The following is a 19,679-nucleotide window of genomic DNA, read 5'->3' as shown; positions in this document are numbered from 1 at the left end:
TGTTGTTGTTCTAGCTTATGGCTCATCAGGGTTGTTTACCTTTTCAAAAAACCAGCTCTTAGTTTCATTGATTTTTAACAAATTGTTTTCCTCGATGCTGGGAGGGATTGGGGGCAGGAGGAGAAGGGGACGGCAGAGGATGAGATGGCTGGATGGCATCACTGACTCGATGGACGTGAGTCTCAGTGAACTCCGGGAGTTGGTGATGGACAGGGAGGCCTGGCGTGCTGCGATTCATGGGGTCGCAAAGAGTCGGACACGACTGAGCGACTGATCTGATCTGATCTGATCTGATTTTGTCTATTTATGCTCTAATACTGATTTCCTTCCCTCAACTAACTTTGAGCTTAGTGTTTTCCTAGTTCCTGGTGGTATAATGTTCAGTTGTTTATTTGAGCTCTTTATTCTTTTATTTTTATTTTATTTTATTTTATTTTTTTTACTTTACAATATTGTATTGGTTTTGCCATACATCAACATGAATCTGCCACGGGTGTACACGTGTTCCCAATCCTGAACCCCCCTCCCACCTCCCTCCCTACACCATCCCTCTGGGTCTTCCCAGTGTACCAGCCCCAAGCTTCCTGTATCCTGCATCGAACCTGGACTGGCGATTCGTTTCTTATATGATATTATATATGTTTCAATGCCATTCTCCCAAATCATCCCCCACCTCCCTCTCCCACAGAGTCCAAAAGACTGTTCTATACATCTGTGTCTCTTTTGCTGTCTCGCATACAGGGCCATCTTTATCATCTTTCTAAATTCCATATATATGTGTTAGTATACTGTATTGGTGTTTTTTTTCTGGCAGATGAATGGATAAGAAAACTGTGGTACATATACACAATGGAATATTACTCAGTCATTAAAAAGAATACATTTGAATCAGTTCTAATGAGGTGGATGAAACTGGAGCCGATTATACAGAGCTCTTTATTCTTTTAAAATGTTGGCATTTGCTGCTATAAGCTTTGCTCTTAGTATTACTTTTTTTATACCCCATACATTTTTGTATGCACTTTTTGGGTCTCAAAGTATTTTCTGATTTCCCTTTTGATTTCTTTGACCCAGTGTTGGTGTCATGTAATTTCCACATATTTTAAAATTTCTCCATTTTCTTTCTACTCTTGACTTCTAATTTAATTCCATTGTGATCAAAAAAGATATTTGATATGATTTCAAACTTCTTAAATTTGTTGACTTGTTTTATGACCTACCATGTGATCTATCCTTGAGAATATTTCATCTACCCCTGAGAAGAATGTGTATTCTGTTCTTGTTGGGTAGAATGTTCTATATGTGTCTATTACGTTAATTTGGTCTTTAGTGTTGCTCTGCTCTTCCATTTCCTTATTGATCTTCATTCTGGATGATTTACCCATTATTGAAAGTGACGTATTGACATATCTTCCTATTACCACGTTGTTACCTTTTCCTTCACTTCTGTCAGTGTTTGCTTCATACATTTGATTGCTCTGATGTTGGATGCATATACAGTCATCCCTCGGTATCCATGCACTCCTGCATATTCCAAAATCAATGGATGCTCAAGACCCTTAAATAAAATGACAGTACAATGAATACAGTCGGCTGTTCATATCTACAGGTTTCACATCTGCAGATGGAACCAATTGTGGGTGGAAATTTCAATCCATGGTTGGGTTGGTTGAATCCATGGTTGGGTTGGTTGAATCCATGGTTGGGTTGGTTGAATCCATGGATGCAAGCAAGGAGGGCCCACTATATGTTTATTGAAAAAAATCCCTGTATAAGTGGACCCATGTGGTTCAAACCTGTTCTTCAACAGTCAACTGTATATTTATAATTATTATATCTTCCTGGTGAATTGACCTTTTTATCATCATGTAATGTCTTTGTCTCTTGTGACAATTTTTATCTTAATGTCTATTTTGTATGATATAATTATGATAGTCCCTGCTCTCTTTTGGTTGCTATTTGTGTAGAATATATTTTTCCATCCTTTTGCCTTTGGTCTATGTATGTCCTTAAATCTTGAGTGAGTCTGTTTTAGAGAGCATGCTGCTGCTGCTAAGTCACTTCAGTCGTGTCCAACTCTGTATGACCCCATAGATGGCAGCCCACCCGGCTCCCCCGTGCCTGGGATTCTCCAGGCAAGAACACTGGAGTGGGTTGCCATTTCCTTCTCCAATGCATGAAAGTAAAAAGTGAAAGTGAAGTCGCTCAGTTGTGTCCGACTCTTCGTGACCCCATGGATTGCAGCCTACCAGGCTCCTCTGTCCATGGGATTTTCCAGGCAAGAGTACTGGAGTGGGGTGCCATTATCTTCTCTGAGACAGCATGCAGTTGGATTTAAAAAAAAATCCATTTAGAGACTCTTTTGATCAGTGAGTAATTACTCAGAGTGTAGGGCTTAATATTGTCACTTAAAAATTGTTATATTTCTTTCTTGTAGCTTCTTCATCCTTATTTCCCTGTTTTTCCCTCACTGTATCCCATTTTTTTTGTGTTTTTTTTTTTAATTGGTAGTGATAGTCTTTGATTCCCTTCTCAGATAATCTCTGTGATTATCATGAGACTTAAATAAAACATAGTTGTAACAATATGTTTTGAGCTAATATCTTCAATTACATATAAAAACTGCCCTTTTACTTCTCCCCCCATGCATTTTGTATTATTGATTTTACAAATTATATCTTTTTTTTTTTTATCCACTAATTTTAGTCCTTTTTGTTCTTTTGTCTTTTAATTGCTTTACCAGAATTAAAGACGATTTATGCAGCACCATTACATATTATAATATTCTATATTTCTGTATATATTTACTCTTGCCGATGAGCTTTATACTTTGATATGCTTTCTTCTTGCTATATAGCATCCTTTCATTTCAACTCAAAGGACTCCTTTTAGCATTTGTTGTTGCACAGGTCTAGTGGTGATAAACTCTACTAAGCTTTTGTCTCAGAAAGTCTTTATTTCTCCTTCATTTTTTGAAGGACAGTTTTGCTTGATATGATATTTTTGGTTGGCAGTTTTATTCTTTCAGCTTATGAAATATGTCATCCAACTTCCTTCTTCCCTGTAAGATTTCTATTGATAAATCTACTGATAGTCTCTCAGGAGTTCCTTTGTACCTCGTGAGTCACTTTTTTCTTGACACTTTCAAGCTTTTTTTTTTTTTAATTTTACTTTTTGACAATTTTATTATAATATATCTCATTGTGGATTCCTTTGAATACATCTTTCTGGGATCTATGGACTTCTTGAATCTGAAGTCCATCAGTTCAGTTCAGTCGCTCAGTCGTGTCCAACTCTTTGTGACCCCATGAATTGCAGCATGTCAGGGCTCCCTATCCATCATCAATTCCTGGAGTTCACCCAAACTCATGTGCATTGAGTCAGTTATGCCATCCAGCCATCTTATCCTCTGTCATCCCCTTCTCCTCCTGCCCCCAATCCCTCCCAGCATCAGGGTCTTTTCCAATGAGTCAACTCTTTGCATTAGGTGGCCAAAGTATTGGAGTTTCAGCTTTAGCATCAGTCCTTCCAATGAACACCCAGGACTGATCTCCTTCAGAATGGACTGGTTGGATGTCCTTGCAGTCCAAGGGACTATCAAGAGTCTTCTCCAACACCACAGTTCAAAAGCATCAATTCTTTGGCGCTCACCTTTCTTCACAGTCCAACTCTCACATCCATACATGACCACTGGAAAAACCATAGCCTTGACTAGACGGACCTTTGTTGGCAAAGTAATGTCTCTGCTTTTGAATATGCAGCTGCTATTTCTTCAAATAATGCTTTCTGCTTTTTCTCTTTTGGGAATCCTACAGTGTGTTTATTAATCTTCTTCTAGGTATCCCATCACTCCTTCAGCCTTTCTTTACTCTTTCTAATTTCTTTTTTAACTTGTTCCTCTAACTGGGTAATTTCAAATGACATCTCTTTAAGTTCCTGGAGTTTTCTTTTGCTTGATCAAATCTATTGTTGAACTTTTCAGTTCATTTATTTGGTCGTTCACCTCCAGATTTTTGACTTGGCTTTTCTTACAATTATCTGTCTCTTGTTGATAATCTCATTTTGTTCATGAACCATTTTCCTGAGCTTGTTAAAAATGGCTGACATGGTTGCAATGAAATGAATTTTATTACCTCGTTTAATGCATTTGTTTTGGTCTTTGAGCTTGCCAAGGGTACTACAAGTTTCTGATTGATTTATGGAGTTATTATAAAGGTTTTTTGGACCATATACTGTTCTTTATGATGGTTATATTGAATTCTTTTTTAGGTAATTCAAATTCATATATCTCTGTTATTTGAGGCTTGGTTTCTGGAGATTTATTTTCGTCCTTTGATTGGGCCATGTTTCCTTGTTTCTTCATGTGACTTGTAGCTATGTGTTGGGATGTGTGCATTTGGAAAAGAAAGTCATTTCTTTCAACCTTTACAGATTTGCATCATACAGGGAAAGAACTTCATCAGTCAGCCAGGCTAGAGATTTGGGGAGCCTCTCAAAACTTTTTTGGAAATGTGTAATCTCTGGGCTTGTACATGTGTTTTTCCAGTGAGAGAGGTTTGCCTGTTTCTTTTTCAGGACTTTCTTGTCTCTTGATCCCTCTGGTGTCTGTCCATGGCACTGCAGATTGTTTGGCACTGCTAAAAGTCACTGAGTTCTGGTTTGTTCTCTGTGGCCCCCAAGTACTCAAAGTTTGCCATCTGTCAGTGCTCTGAGTCACCTGAGACATAAACCAGTTCCTCAGGCAGCCCTCCACAAAGCTAGAATGTTTGATGCAGGGAGGAACCACAGGCTGGGCACCTTCTCCTAGATGCAGAGAGCTGTGCCAGTTTCTTTCTGCAGTATTACAGGTTCTCTGGTGTTGCCACAGCTGCTGAACTCTTTTTTGTTCTCTGCTGCCCCCAGGCATCCAAGGGTATTCTGGTTCCTCATCAGTGCTCTGCATCTGGTGAGACAGAACCACTTCCGTGGGCAGCCCCCTGAAAAGTCAGAGCACTGATGGATGTTCCACTGTTCTCTCTCCCTTCCAAGGGAAAAGCTGCAAGTAGGGATTTTCCTCCCATTGGTGAGTAGTGCCAAGTTGAGGGAGGGACTGACATGGTTGCAATGAAATTAATTTTACCACCTCGTTTAAGGCATTTGTTTTGGGCCTTGAGCTTGCCAAGGGTACTATAACTTTCTGATTGATTCATGGAGTTATTATAAAGGTTTTTTGGACCATATATTGTTCTTAAGTTGGATTTTCTGCTGGGGAATGAAGCCTTGGGACTTTCTGTTTTGCCATCTTGCTGATGTCACTTGAACACAAAGTATTGTTTTATGACATTTGCTGAGATTGTAATGCTGCATTACTCAACTGGTGTCATAGCTAGTTTTATAATTGATGTCTTCTAAGAAACCATTTTATAAGTATTAAAAGGACTTTCTCTTCAAGGGGTGTCAATCTATTACTTATAATGAGCAATAAACATATCGGAAAATGTGTTGGATGAAAGAAAGTGGTAATAAATGGCTTTAAATTAATAGGTATTTCATCCAGCACTAGGCACGGAGTATTGCTTGCAAATCAATTAAAGGCCAAAGGAGAGCTGAATCATTGAACTCTCTCTGGGTTTTTGCTCACAGAGGTTTTCCTCCAAATGTAGTTTATCTGGGAAATCATGAGTTCTCAGGTCTCCAGGGAGAGGCAGCTTAAAATTCAGCTGGGTGGTTTCATGATGTCTCAAACAGGCTCCATAACCTTCATGATATACAACCTTGGAATTTGTGTGCACCTCGTCTTTTCTCTGAGGCAGAGATTCAACATATTTGAACTGCTGAGGTGGAGAAAGTGACTTATTAATGTTTCTTAGCCTACGACTGTGTCTGTTGGCAAATGTTAGGGGCAGAAATGTGACTTGCGTGCCCTAGGTAAAATGGTGTTCATGAGCCCTCCTTTGTGACTGAGCAAGTGTGTAAGTGAAGTTTTATTTCCTGCAGAGAAGCAGGTGAATCAGTCAGCACATCCACATCACTGGTGTCTCTGCCCTGGGTGGCATGCCTTGGGGTTAGGAAGAAATTCTGTCACAATCAGGCGAAATATCCAAAACAAGCCTGCTCTGTGATTTCCCATGAATGCTCTTGTTTTCTGAGTCCTAGCTTTCCCCCTGTGAGCCCTACTTATGACAGAGGGAAGATTCACCAATGGGCAATGCTTGTTTCCTCTTTAATTTCCCTTTTTGTCAGGGGGAGCTTTTCTTAGTGACATCCTGAATCTGTTTCTTTTCCCAGTTCAGGTCCACTTGACCATCTAAACAATTATCTGGTTCATCACTCAGAAGAAACCTAGTTATAGGGAGAATCACCTTGAGCCCTCTTCCCTCTTCTTAAGACACTGAGAGCAGTTCCTTGGGGAGAGAAATGAGTGTCATGATGATCAGGTGGTCCTTTACTCCTGCTGCCTGGAAATAAGAATTCTGCTTGCATTCTAGACAATAGAGTGATAAATTTTTTAAAAATATAATTTAAAGACAGCTCTTTCTTTCTTCTCAGGTAGTCGACAGCTCACAATTTAAATGAGCTAGGTTTATGGATGGCTGCAGAAATCCTCCTCACTCAAACCCATATCTATCCATCAGGTACCATGCATCACTTTACTGGGGAGGCAGCAAGGGGACAGCTCATCAGGATTGCCCCAGTGGAATGTTATGATAGAAAAAGAGAGGAATAGATTACATATTTATGTGGTCTTTGAAAATGCAGTGGGACAGGAAGATTGCTTGTAACGTCTGCAGTTACATTAAGTGCCTATTAACCTTCACTGGTTGCGAATGTCTGGCGAATACGTTTGTGCCTGTGTGTGTTGTGTGGCTTGAAAAATTAATGAGACTCTTCAAATAATCAAATTAGAAGTATTTGTTACCCTCAGTTCTGGTGAGCTATCAAAACAGAACTGTGTACAACTCAAAAATAAAGTGTCTGCCAAGAGAAAGAAAAATATAAATTGCTGGGTAGGATGGGGCAGGAAATTATACTGTACAGATCTTGGAAGCTGGCTTCATTTGATGGAGTAAAAAAAGAGAAAATATGCCTATTGTAACTCGGTTTCGTTTGCGGATCATGGTTGGTAAATTACCTCTTTTGTCATAAATGCATCACACTGCTGGAAGGAGGTGCCCTTTGTAGTAATGTTTTATCTTTGTGGGTGTCACACTTTTCCCCAGCCCACTGACTCATCAGGTTGGTTTGCTAGATAAAGATACGGTACGTGCTGAACCAAACCTTCACTTCTTGAATGAAACAGGATGTTTTGAAGTTGCTCTTTGGATAAAGACAGTTTGAACTGGTTGCTTTTTGTTCAGTCACACCAGTAAACGCTTTAATTTTGTAAACAGTCCCACCTGACTTTCATAAATCGCCCTCCATTCATTTTTGAAACTTACTCATTCCTGATGAGCTGAAAGCCATGTTGTCCCTAGGATTCTGCACTGCATAGGAGCAGTAGCCCTATAAGTCATCAATGAATCCTTGGAGTCCCTGAAGGTTGGAGACCATGAGTTCTCTCTGCCCTCATTTTGTGGCCATGAGATGGGAGGGAGGAGGAGGTACTGGATTCTAGCAATTTCACTGTAGGACCAGCAATAGAGGCCCTTTCTGCTTTGATTTTAACTTTTTTTTTTTTTTTTTACAAAGCCTAAAAATTTATCTGGCTGTCGTGGAAGCTGGAGAGGAGACAAGAGGTATAGATTGGTGAGTGGGACTGTCTGTAGGAGCTCAGTATTCAACTCTGCTGGCAGAGCTGCCCCTCTGCCTCAGCCACACAGCCCAGGGAGGAGCAGGTGTGTTGTGCCCAGAGCCCTCAGAAGACAGGTGGGCTGCTTGTTCTGCCCAACTCAGTGACCATTCAAAGCCCTTATCAGTGTGGAAAAAAACATAATCCTCAGAAGGATGCAGAGTGTCCCCTGTCTTCTGTGACAAGGCACTGCAGGGGCTCTGGCCCTTTCATGGATCTTCTCCAAAGGCAGGTGGGTTTGCTCTCTAGTGGGACACAGCAGGCCCACACTCAGCCCAGAAACCGTGTTATTCTAATAGTGAAATGAGAAAAACGACATGTGGTGAGTTCAGCTAATTGATCTGCGGAGTTCTGGTTTCCTGCAATTTAAGACTCCGTCCGGAGCATGAATGAAATATGCAGAGGGCAGAGGAGCTAGAGATGAAGCCTGCAGGGAAAAAAGTCTTTAGAATGGGGCTCAGCGTGTACAGTTCTGAACTCCAGGAATTTGAAAGCAGCGGCAGCTATTCGTGCCTCTGTGGCTGTGGCCAGGTTGTTAGGGGTGAGCTGTGTGAACCCTGGGTCCTGGCTGCGACTGGGAGTCCGCAGAGAGGGGAGTAAGCCTGGGGGCTCCTGGCTTTGCAGGGCTGAAGCTTCACTGTCTGATTTTTTGGAATCTTAATACCAAGCATCAGGAGATGTTCTCATGACATAGCTGAGAGAAGGGACAACTCCAAGTGCTTAGGCATGAAAAACAGGTTGTTTTTTTTTGAAAAGAAGAGGATTAGCTCAAGCTTGCTGGGCCCCCAGCGACTCCAGTCTCACCTCTCAGAGCGTGCCCTGCTTTCCAGCCGCCTCCACATCACCCGGGGGGCTTATTAGAAATACAGACTGACTCTAGGCTCTAGCCCTACTGAATTAAAATCTGCATTTTAAGCAGCTCCCCCGGAGATCTAAAGACCCCGTAAAGTCTGACAGGCACTAAGGGAAGGGCAAGCCATTGCCCTCTGGCAGCAAATTTTTATGGAAACCCAGCCTCGCCTCGGTACTAGTTCTGGATGCAGTGAGAGGAGGCAGACTGGTGCCTGGTCTTCGGGAGTTTACTGTCTAGAAGGAGGTGGCAAATAATCAAAAGGAGATAAACTGTTCTCATGGGTGTGTTCTGGGAGTCTCAAGCCTTCAAGGCAACAGCAGGGGGGCCACCCTGTGTGCTCTGGTGGCAGGTGTCCTGGTGTGGAGGACTTCTTTCCCTCTGGTGTAGAGCAGAGGGACCCCAGGAAGGGCTAAGCCCCTCCCAACTTCTGATTTCGTATGTACAAAATGCAGGGGAAAAGCAGTGTCAGCATCACAGGCTAAGATCACTCAGTAAGAGTTTGTTGACTAGCTACGATGTACTGAAACCTCACTTGGTGTAGAGTTGAAGACAGATCACAGCTCACAGCTTCAGGGGGTTGGCCTCTGGAGTGAAGAGGGAATTACTGTCCTGTGGAAACTGAACTGGGCAGGGCCCCTGAGGACTGACATAGAATTCTGTCTGGGAGCATCCTGGAAGGCCTCCTAGTGGAGACAGATGGATTTTTAGTTGAGACGATTCAACTATTCATGGGCCTAGCTCCAGCTCCAGCTTCTGAGAGTCTTTGCTTCTCTCAGAGCTGTGGACGGTCATTGCTGAGCTCTTGCAGGGGGGAGTTGGGCCTGATGCAGTTGCCAGGGGTGAGCAGACAGAGGAGGGATCTGATTTGAGAGAAGCTTCAGGATTTCTTGTGTGGTTGGGTTTGGTGCCTGACAGCAACATACCCAAATGTTCCTGAAGGCAACTCATCTTTGCTGGGTGTTGAGACCAGGCCAGTGCATGTGGATGGACAGATGACTTTCAGAGATGCTGACCTCACTCAGGCTATTTCAAGTGTGAGACAGGCTGGGGTTCTCCTGGGAGCCTTGTTTGTGGAGTGCCTGCTTGGTGCTGTGCTCAGGAGGAGATGGGGTTAGGGGAGTAAAGAGGGAAAACATTAACTGTGACAGGATCTGTATGTATTTTTAAATAAAGTGAAAGTGGCTTAGTCGTGTCCAACTCTTTGGGCCTCAGGGACTATACAGTCCATGGAATTCTCCAGGCCAGAAGACTGGAATGGGTAGCCTTTCCCTTCTCCAGGGGATTTTCCCAGTCCAGGGATCAAACTCAGGTCTCCCACATTGCAGGTGGATTCTTATCCAGCTGAGCCACAAAGGAAGCCCAAGACTATTGGAGTGGGTAGCCTATCCCTTCTCCAGCAGATCTTCCTGATCCAGGAATTGAATCGGGGGTCTCCTGAATTGCAGGTGGATTCTTACCAACTGAGCTACAAGGGAAGCCTAAAAAATAAATAATCAAAGGCTTTTAAGTAAAGCCAGGGTATAAATCAATAGCCAAGGATTCCACCTGGGGAGAAACAATGGACATGTGACAAATTTGAATGCTAACTATCTTTCATAGAGAATGGGGTGTGCTCTCTGTACCTTTTGTGTGGTATTCCTAATGAATTTTTTAAAATCCCCAAAGCAGCTTTGATTATCTTCAATGTACAGGTGAGGACAGTGAGGCTCAGAAAGAATGTGAGGGGCCAAGTTGGGATATGAACACAGCTTTGTCCCATGGAAGGTTCTGTCTTCTTCCTGGTGTATCACATGTCAGTTTTCAATCAAGCCCAGAGAAGCTGGTTGGGGTTACTCTAGTGCAAAGATGGGAGTGTTGGTGAGGCTAGATTTTGGAGCTCTTTGAACTGGGGAAGTTAGGAATTTCCCAATGTTATATGAGGGAATGATGCTTCCTTGTCCTTTATTTACCAGTGAGCAGTGATGGGAGTGGGTGCCTCGCTAAGTGAAGTAAGCCCAGTAGGGGAATGAGGTGGGTGCTGCTTGTTAGGAGCAGAGAGGCCCTTCCAGGCCTTCTGATGGTAGGCTTAGGATCAAAAGAATCAAGCCCCAGGGTGGAGAAGCCTGAGGGGTAGGGCTCCGAGCCTGAAGCCAGACCAAACTGAGAAGATGTGGGGACCAGGAGTCCCCGCTGAGAGAGAGGCTGGGTGTCTGCAGTTGGGGGGTGGGGGGGCAGGATCCATCTGAAAGGACAGGTAGCCAGCTCTGCATCTCCGGTGAGGTGCTTCTGTCAGTTCTCTTGCTGCTCCCTTCCATGGGAAGCATTTCCAAGTGGTGGTGGGTGTCTTTCTCCCTCCACCCCCACATCTCCCCCCGCTGAGTCTTGCAGTAAACAACTCAAGAGAGCAAGGAGAACCGTTCCTTTCCCTGTCTTGCCCAAACATAGCCCCTCAGTGCAGGGAACTGAGGCACCTGTGGGGGCAGCCAGTAGGGCAGAGTGGGCTGCTGGCCAAGGAGTGGACTACAGCTTGGATAGACTCGAACCCTTCTTTCCCAGAGCCTTAGTATGTATGCAGGGCGGCAGTTTGTTCTGGGAGTTCAGAGGAAGAAATGGAGTCAGGTTCCTTTTGAGGGGTTGGAGCTGGGGCCATTGGTGACCATCGCATTGGTTGGGTGGCCCAGACACCCAGCCTTCTCTCCAATTATTCTGGAACCGGTGCTTGCAGCAGGCGAAGCACCGTCTGCAGCAAGATGCGAGGCTGGGCTCTGCCCTTTCTCTCTCCTGCCTCATCCTCCGGCAAAGCCTGCCTCTTGGGTATGGCCACACCTCATCCCTGCTTCCAGCTGGAGGAGGGAGTGTCTTGCAATGCGCTGAGTGGACTTGTTTATTAGGGACTGGTTGATGTGTTACCTCTTCAATTTCAACAAAGCATTATGTTTTATACTTAGTAAAACTCACACATTCCCACTGGGTTCTTAGCAGAGACTCTAATGGTGGGGAGTTTAGGTGCTTTGGGGAACAGATGGAAGGGACACATTTTGGTTCAGGATTCCTAGGCCCCGTAGGGCTTCCCAAGTGGCTCAGATGGTAAAGAATCTGCCTGCAGTGCGGGAGTCCCAGGTTCGATCCCTAAGTAGGGAAGATTCCCTGGAGAAGGAAATGGCTACCCACTCCCGTATTCTTGCCTGGAGAATCCCATGGACTGAGGAGCCTGATGGACTACAATCCTTGGGGTCACAAAGAGTCGGGCACGACTGAGCGACTAACACCTAGGCCCTGCCCTCTGTGACCCCATGTAGCTGGACCATGTTCCCCTGCTGGTCCAGCCTCTCTCTAATCCAGGATGCTTCAGGGGAGGACATTCACACAGGTCCTCAGGATTGGAACTTAAGCCAGCTGATGGTGGAAACACAGGCCTGGCCCGGCCCAGGAGTCACCATTGTGTGCGTGGCTCCAGTTGTATGGATCGTCTCATAAGTGGGCATTTCCTTTGCAGAGTATTTGCTCCTCAGTGAGGTTCTCCTACCACAGCGGGACCTTCTGTTGGTGGAATATTTATCAGATGGGGATGGTGAAAGAGAGCATGGGGTGGGAGTTTGGAGCTAAGAAAGTGTTTGTTCTCAGATCCTCAAGACTGGAGCCCCAGTGGACCTCTGTGTTGCCTCCTGGCTGCCAGACCAGGGGACTCGCTGGGACGGGTTCAACTTCCCAACCCAAACCACCCTAGGCTCCCGGTAGCTGTGGGCTCCTGTGCTGGCGCTTCTTGGCATGGTCTACATTACAACTTAGTTTCTGAATTTGGATTAGGAAAAAAAATAACAACAATAAACCTTGCACCTTCCACTGGTATGGTGACAAAGGGCCCTGAATGTTGATGCCTTGGTTTTCCCAAGGCAGTCAGCAATTTTATGCTTTATTCTCAAAGCCTCCTGGAGGAAAGACTCATTGCTTGAAGGATGCTACTCTCATTTGAGTGCTTCTTGGATGAAACTGCGGGGATCTGTGATTCTCTGAGGTCACGAGCCAGGTCAGGGCAGAGCTGAGGCCAAACCTGGTGTCTGGAACCTGCAGTGTTCCTTTTCTCGTCACCTCTCAACTCTGACAGAAGGCCGTCCTGAGCCTGGAGGTGGAACACTCTCAGTGCTGTCTTGCTCTTGGCGATTTAAGGGAGCTGAGTTTGAATATGGAGCCACATCTGAGGGGGTTTCCAGGCAGTTTTTGCAGAGAGATGTGTCTCTGATCCCTTTGAAAAGGAAGTACCCTAAAGAAATGACATATTAATGCAGCGACATGACAAGTGATGAAACAGTTTCCACACTTCCAAATACCTGAGTACCTGCTTCTTCCAGCTTGGATGTAGAAATGGAAGACTAACTTTTGTCAGACAGTAACACCTAATTAATTCAGATGAGCTGGTAAATGAGGGCGCACACATACCCTGGGATCCTACATAACTGCTCAGATGATGCAGTATAATACTTAATGACATGGGGAAAAGTTCATGCTTTAGTAAGTATAAAAAGCAGGCTACAAAAGAGTAGGTACAGAATTATCTTATTTTCTTGTAATGTAAAAAAAGTGTAGATGGAAACCGATGTTTCTGTCACATCAGGCCTCAGATGTGAATGGTGGCTTTTCCCAGAGTTCACTTTGCAGGTGATGGTTGTTTTTTATCTCTGTATGTTGGTTTTTTTTTTTAGTATACATGTGATAGTTCTCAAATAAGAGGGGAAAAAAAGCAATAAAAATAGTGTGTCTATAAAGATTAGGCTTGAGAAAAGAAGGGAGTTGATACTTGGAACTTAAAAGTTTGTTGGACAAATGACTTATATTTACCGATGAAAAAGCTGAGTGTCAGCAAAGGGGGAGTAACCTCATCTGTTCTACAGGCTTGTTGAAATTATCAAATGAGAATGTCTCTGAAGAATCTAAGACATTCATATTATTTAATATTTTCCAGGTGCTTTTAATAGATAGGATCAAAAGCCAGTCATTAGCATGGAGCTCAGGAATAGACATCGATTTGGCCTATCTTCTTTTTCCAGCCCCTCCCCAAATAATCTAAGTGTTAGTCACGCAGTCGTGTCTGACTCTTTTGGACCCTGTGGACTGTAGCCCACCAGGCTCCTCTGTCCATGGACTTCTCCAGGCAAGAATTCTGGGATGGGTAGCCATTTCCTTCTCTAGGGGATCTTCCCGACCCTGAGATTGATCCTGGGTCTCTCACAATGCAGGCAGATTCTTTACCATTGGAGCCACCAGGGAAGCCCAAATAATCTAAGGCAGTGTCTAATACATAGTAAGTGCATAGAAAAGAGTCAGCCATCATTTTCTGAAATCAGGGTTTTACCTCTGATTACAGTAAAACCGTGATGTTCTGCAGCAAGTGGGAAAAAGAAATGACCTTGAATTTGTGCCTTTGGATTCGTTATGTTTGTTAAACCAACACCAGAAGCTCTGTTATGGCCTGAGAGATTAGTATCCACTTTGAAACATATGCTGTTTAAAAGGAAAACAGCAGAAGTTTCTAGACCAGCCTGTAGGAGATTTGTTCTTGAATGAGCAGGGGGCTTGCCCCGAGGCCTGTCCTCTCAAGGAATGCCTCTGGGAACAGAGTGGCTCTTCTGTTATCTTCTGTTGTTCAGTTACTAAGTCTCATCTGATTCTTTGAGACCCATGGATGGCAGTGAGCCAGGCTCCTCTGTCCTTCACTATAACCTGGAGTGTGCTCAAATTCGTGTCCATTGAGTTGGTGGTGCCATCCAACCATCTCGTCCTCTGTCGTCCCCTTCTCCTCCTGCCCTCTGTCTTTCCCAGCATCAGGGTTGCTTCCGTTGAGTCAACTCTTCACATCAGGTGGCCAAAGTAGTGGAGCTTCAGCATCAGTCCTTTTAATGAGTATTCAGAGTTGATTTCCTTTAGGACTGACTGGTTGGATCTCCTTGCAGTCCCTTGTACTAATAAGTGCCAAATTGATTTTAACACCATGTCTTACCTGCATCTGGGGGAGGCAGCCCTTTCTCATGTTCAGCCTCATAGCCTCTCATTTCCTGGTTGCTTTTGCAGTATTTCATGGACATTATTCAGTAGAAAATAGCCAGTAATGTTTGTTAAATTATTAATTCATTAATAAACCCATTAAACTCTTGCTGCTTTGCAGTGATTCATGATGGGGGCTCCTCCTCCACTGGCTCTGTCATTCCCAGGCATGGATTCCCCTGCCATGGAGTGGAGCAGGGTAGGGCTGGGGGAGATGCTGATGAATTGTTGCATGACAGAGCTTTACAGTAGATATTTTTTGCAAATTCTTCTTTTATCACAGGAAGAAAGCTCCACGGAGGAGGCCACCTCATCAAATGTATGTTACTGTTTTGATGATTAATGATTCCCGTGTGTTGATCCACCCTATTTTCTTCAAAACAATTATTTCAACTGTAGTCTCCCCTGGGGAATTGCTTCTTATAGTTAATAAATCAGTCGACAATATAAAATTCTTAAGTGAAAATGACACTGGTGTGATTCCACCTGGGTGCCGTTAAAAAATTATGCCGTGGTATTTATAATTGCAGCAAGGTTGGCTTTTTTCATGAGTTAAAAAAAAAAAAAAAAGACTTAGTGTCAGCCACTTAAATGGAAGGGATGGAGGCTAATATTTGTAGAGCCCTCTTGTGCTAGGAGCTATGAAGCACTTGGTAAACATTTTCTCCTTTAATCCTTATAAGAATTGTTTTAAGGAAGTTAGTATTATCTCCCTGTAGAGAAGTGACACAGAGAGGGTCAGTCACTTGCTTGAGGCACACGGCTACAAGTGGCACACAGCCTGAATTTGAACCAAGGGCCCTGTATCCAGTTAGGTTTTTGTGCCTCTGGGGTTATTGTGCAAAGAGGCAGGCATTTTCATATGAGGGTTCCTTGATGACAAGATGAACGACTTCTCTGTGTACAGGGGACATTGAATAACAGCTGTTTGCAGAGTGCCTGCACTGTGTTGGCCCCATTAGTGACAGCTGGACCTGCGAATGGTAGGGGAGCCCAGTGTCCGACTCCCTACTGTGGGACAGCTTTAACACCATGTGCTTTACCTGAGTTTTCTTATTCAATCTGTGTGATAATCCTTTGTGATAACTGTCTTGAGGACACACATATTTGAAGTGGCAGAACCAGGATTTGGACTCAGAAGGGAATGGCAACCCACTCCAGTATTCTTACCTGGAGAATCCAATGGTCAGAGGAGCCTGTAGGCTACAGTCCATGGAGTCTCAAAGAATTGGACACGACTGAGCGACTAACACTGGAGCTTCTTATGAACAGATAATTACGGTTCGTGGGAATCATGCCATAACATGGTCAACACAAGGAGAAGATCAGTGTATTTAGCAAACACGTATGGTGTGTCTTTTGCTTGTGCCAGGAATAAAGGGAGCAAGTATACTTGGGAAAAGTAATAGCATTGGCTGAGAAGGGTGGGGAAGGCTTCTGGAGAAGGAGCTATCTGATTTGTTTTGTTGGAGGGAGCTGGAGGAGAAGTGGCTGATGAGGTCAGAGTCCTCAAGACAAGTCTGGGGCCACCAGAAGAAGACCACAGAGTAGGTACATGGTCCCTGTTATCTGAGGAGGAATTCTGATAACTCTCTGCCACCCTTTCTCATGGCTCACACCATCCTCCTGTGGGTTCCTTGCTTCCCCTCCTCCTGCCAGGAACATGGTTGGAAAGCCATCTCCATGAGGAGTCTGACTGAGGCCCAGAAGACAGACAGATGGCAGTGGGATAGATGATCCTTCACTTCTCCCTGAAGATCAGTCTCCTTTTAGGTGATATTTTTCCCCACAATAGAATTGCACCCCCCACCTTTTGGCATTCCAATAGAAAAGTAATTCCTACTTATTACAAAAGAATCAGACTCACCAGAGAAATACAAGGAAGTTAAAAAACCATCATCTCACCACCTGGAGATAACCGTAATCAAAATTTCATGTATATTTAGGTTTTTAAAATGCATTTTTCCAGTGATTAAGTGAACTTGCCTCTCACTGTTTTTCCCAAAGTATAATACTATTTCATAATCTTCTTTTTCTCTTAACCTTAGAGTCACTAAGTCATCTTTATATGTCTATACATTCAGGTATATGTATCATTGTTTCTGCTGAGTGCTCCCTTGAATGGATGTGTAATGGATTCTTCTGAAGATGGTGTATCAGTCAGGGTCCAGATAGGAAAAAAGGAATCACATATGGTATTCTCAGTGGAGAAAACCAAATATAGAATGTTGATTACATGGGAGCTGAAAGCGTTGAGAAGAGCAGAAAGTTGTTCCACTCCTGGGCTAGGAGACACGTGGGAGGAGGTGGCAGAGCCAGAGGTCAGCAGCCAGGACCATGGCGAGGGTGGCCCTGCCTGAGCTGGGACCACAGCAGGTTGGGTCGTGGCAGAGACAGAGTGACTGTTGTGATGTCACTGGGAGCAGGGGAAGATGGGGGGAAACACCTCAGCTTCTCCCATTCCCTGCCCTCCAGCATCCCACCTGTACCTCTCGTTGGACAAATAGCCTTGCTGCAATAGAGGTCAGAGGAGTGGAGGAATGTCTGCCCGGGATACAGAGCAGAGGAAGAGCAAGGAATTGTTCTGAGATCAAACGGGCCAGTGACTGGCATGGATGGGAATTGGGCAACTTGGTCCAAAGGCTTTTTTTATGAGTCTGAAAAAACTTGGTAGAGTCAATCGAGTGCTGTCTTTTTAGCACTTTTGTATGCCCTGCACTGGCAGAAGTCCAGCTGGGAATACAAAGAACTCTAGGCCATTACCCTGCTCAGTAGCAAAGTTGAGCAGGGGGCGTAATAAGAATTGGTAACAGCTGATGCTTTGTTGAGCATTTACTAACCACCAGGCACTGTGCTCAGCACTTTACGTATATTATCATTTTAATCTTCGTGGCTCGTAGAACAGCATTCCATTTCTTCTTAACACTGATCTCATTCTATCATTACGTAAATGCAGACCTTGTTTAGTGCAGGATGTGTTCCTGGAGAAGAACGTGATCACTGAGTCAGCACTAGGCAAGGCTGCTGTACGCAAGGCCTGTGGCGCTGTGTTCTAGGCTTCAGCCGCCTGCCGTCACCCCTCAGGTCAGGCTCCCCAGGGTCGTGCCAGGTGCCCATCTGCTCTTACTCCGCTCCCCATTCCTGGCAGCTGTGGGCTGGTCCGCCCAGGCTGCAGTGGCTGTTATGACGCCTCCCTTAGTGTCCAGTCCTGAAGGGTCTGCTCCTCTTCGCTCCTTGTTTTTTGTCGCTTTCCTCTGTCAGCATTGCATTTTAGTGCCATATGCCAGACTCTTCCTTTGCTACATATCTTTCCCCAACCATTATGGGTGTCACCCACAAGGAATAAAAATTGAACACAAACTCTGTGATGGTGGAAAAAGAGGCCCCAGCAGAGGAAACACACTGCAAAGTAGAATCAACTCAGGATCGTGTGGTGGGGCATGTGCTGGCTGAGAGGCTTAGCTGTCCAGTGAGCTGTTCATGTTTCCTCCTGCCTGGAGCATGAGAAGCTCTTGGAGAAATAAAAAAAAAACAGATGCATATTAAAATTGTACCGATGTGTCTGGTGTGTATGTATGCTTGGGGTTGTTAGGGAAAGATTTCAGGGGCAGAGGTTAAGCAGATGGACATTAACAAACGCCTGCGTCCCTCCTTTCTCTGTGCCTCATGATAAGGACCACACCTTTGTGTCTGTGATTGCTTGTGATTTTATGTCTCATGGCTAGTGCACTGCTTTGGAAAAGCAGCAAATACACACACACACACTTGGGTCTGAATGTATAAATTGCCATATATACTATCCCCATCTTATAGCAAAAAAAAAAAAAAATGAGTCTTGCTTATCAAAGCAGTTGGGTAAACATCCACTGAGCGATAGAGTTGGATACAAGCAGGGGGTCTGTCTTGACCCCTGAGTGGTCCTGCTCGAGGATCTGTGTGTGCACAGTGCGTTCTGAGACCACTGGATTTTCCAAAGAGAAACAAAATGCAGAGATCCACAGTAGTGGCAGCCTGGGGCAGATCCAGGTTTTGTGGGGTCTGACATTTATACGGGGGGGTCCTCTTTAGGAAAAACAGCACAGAATTATATATATGTACAAATTTAAGAATAAAATGATTTGTTGTTTAGGCTGAGAAAATAAATCATCACAAATTTACAAATTCTAGAAAGCCTAGATGACCTAGCCCAGAAAATAGCAGATTTATATTGTCAGTTAACTGCCTGACACGCCTCTATAATAAATTTTCCCTGCATGTTTTTTTTTGCATGCCCTTTGGTTGTCTCTTTTTATGACATTAATTTTGTAATATTTTCTACAGAGAGATTAGAAGGATAATTCAGGCTTTCCTCTGGCATGGCTGGTGAAATTTTTTTTTTATTTTTGATGATTGGATGTGCCAAGCACACGACTTCTCCTGCAGATCTCTTCAGCCCACTGTTCATCATGTTGTACCCCTGAAGCACAGGGCTTCTAATTAATTTGATGTCATGTGACTCCCGCCAAGAAAAAGAGGAATTAAACTTGAGCATCATAATTGTGTGTGTCATATTATCCAGGCTCCCTTCTGTTGGGAGAGAGCTTCCATTTTGAATAGACCTTAACAAGCTCTGTCGTATGCATCTGATTTCTTACTGGAGGACTGTGCCATCCTGGGTTCTGTCTCTGTAAGTTTCAGATCTTGTTTCTTCTCCACTCACATACTTCTGGTAGGACCTGTTCCTATATGGGTGTGACTTCCGACCCTGTTCTTGTGTGTCACCATGACAGGGGGTGAATGGCGTCATTCCTATAAACCATTCTTATACTGTGATGGCTAGTGATAATTTTGCCTTCCCATAGAAGTGCCCACAAACTACACAATCCATACCACTGAATTTTCCCTGCATGTATTTCCACCCAGTTCTTCCTGGCTGGATTCTGGTGGTAACTGGAACCAGGTGGGGTGTGACAGTGATGTGGAAGGAGACAGGGATCTTAACTGATGGTTAAAACATTATACTTTGGCACATCTTGTGCAAAATGTGTATCTATGTGAGCA

General features: G+C 44.1%; 1 protein-coding gene across 3 annotated transcripts in view; it reads left to right on the top strand.

Annotated features, from left to right (window-relative positions):
* The window catches only part of SPOCK1 (SPARC (osteonectin), cwcv and kazal like domains proteoglycan 1), a 584,260-nt gene that overhangs the window by 178,299 nt on the left and 386,282 nt on the right, over positions 1–19,679 (top strand). Inside the window, exon 3 of one of the 3 annotated variants that reach the window (XM_024994095.2) lies at positions 14,923–14,958. The exons of the other annotated variants lie outside the window; for them this stretch is intronic. Coding sequence (XP_024849863.1) covers positions 14,923–14,958 — 36 coding nt within the window. The remainder of the gene's footprint in view (positions 1–14,922; positions 14,959–19,679) is intronic. 3 annotated transcript variants of the gene reach the window in all.

The sequence above is a fragment of the Bos taurus genome, chromosome 7 (assembly GCF_002263795.3).
Source record: "Bos taurus isolate L1 Dominette 01449 registration number 42190680 breed Hereford chromosome 7, ARS-UCD2.0, whole genome shotgun sequence".
NCBI lineage: Eukaryota > Metazoa > Chordata > Mammalia > Artiodactyla > Bovidae > Bos > Bos taurus.
This window is presented reverse-complemented; position numbering and strand designations above follow the sequence as displayed.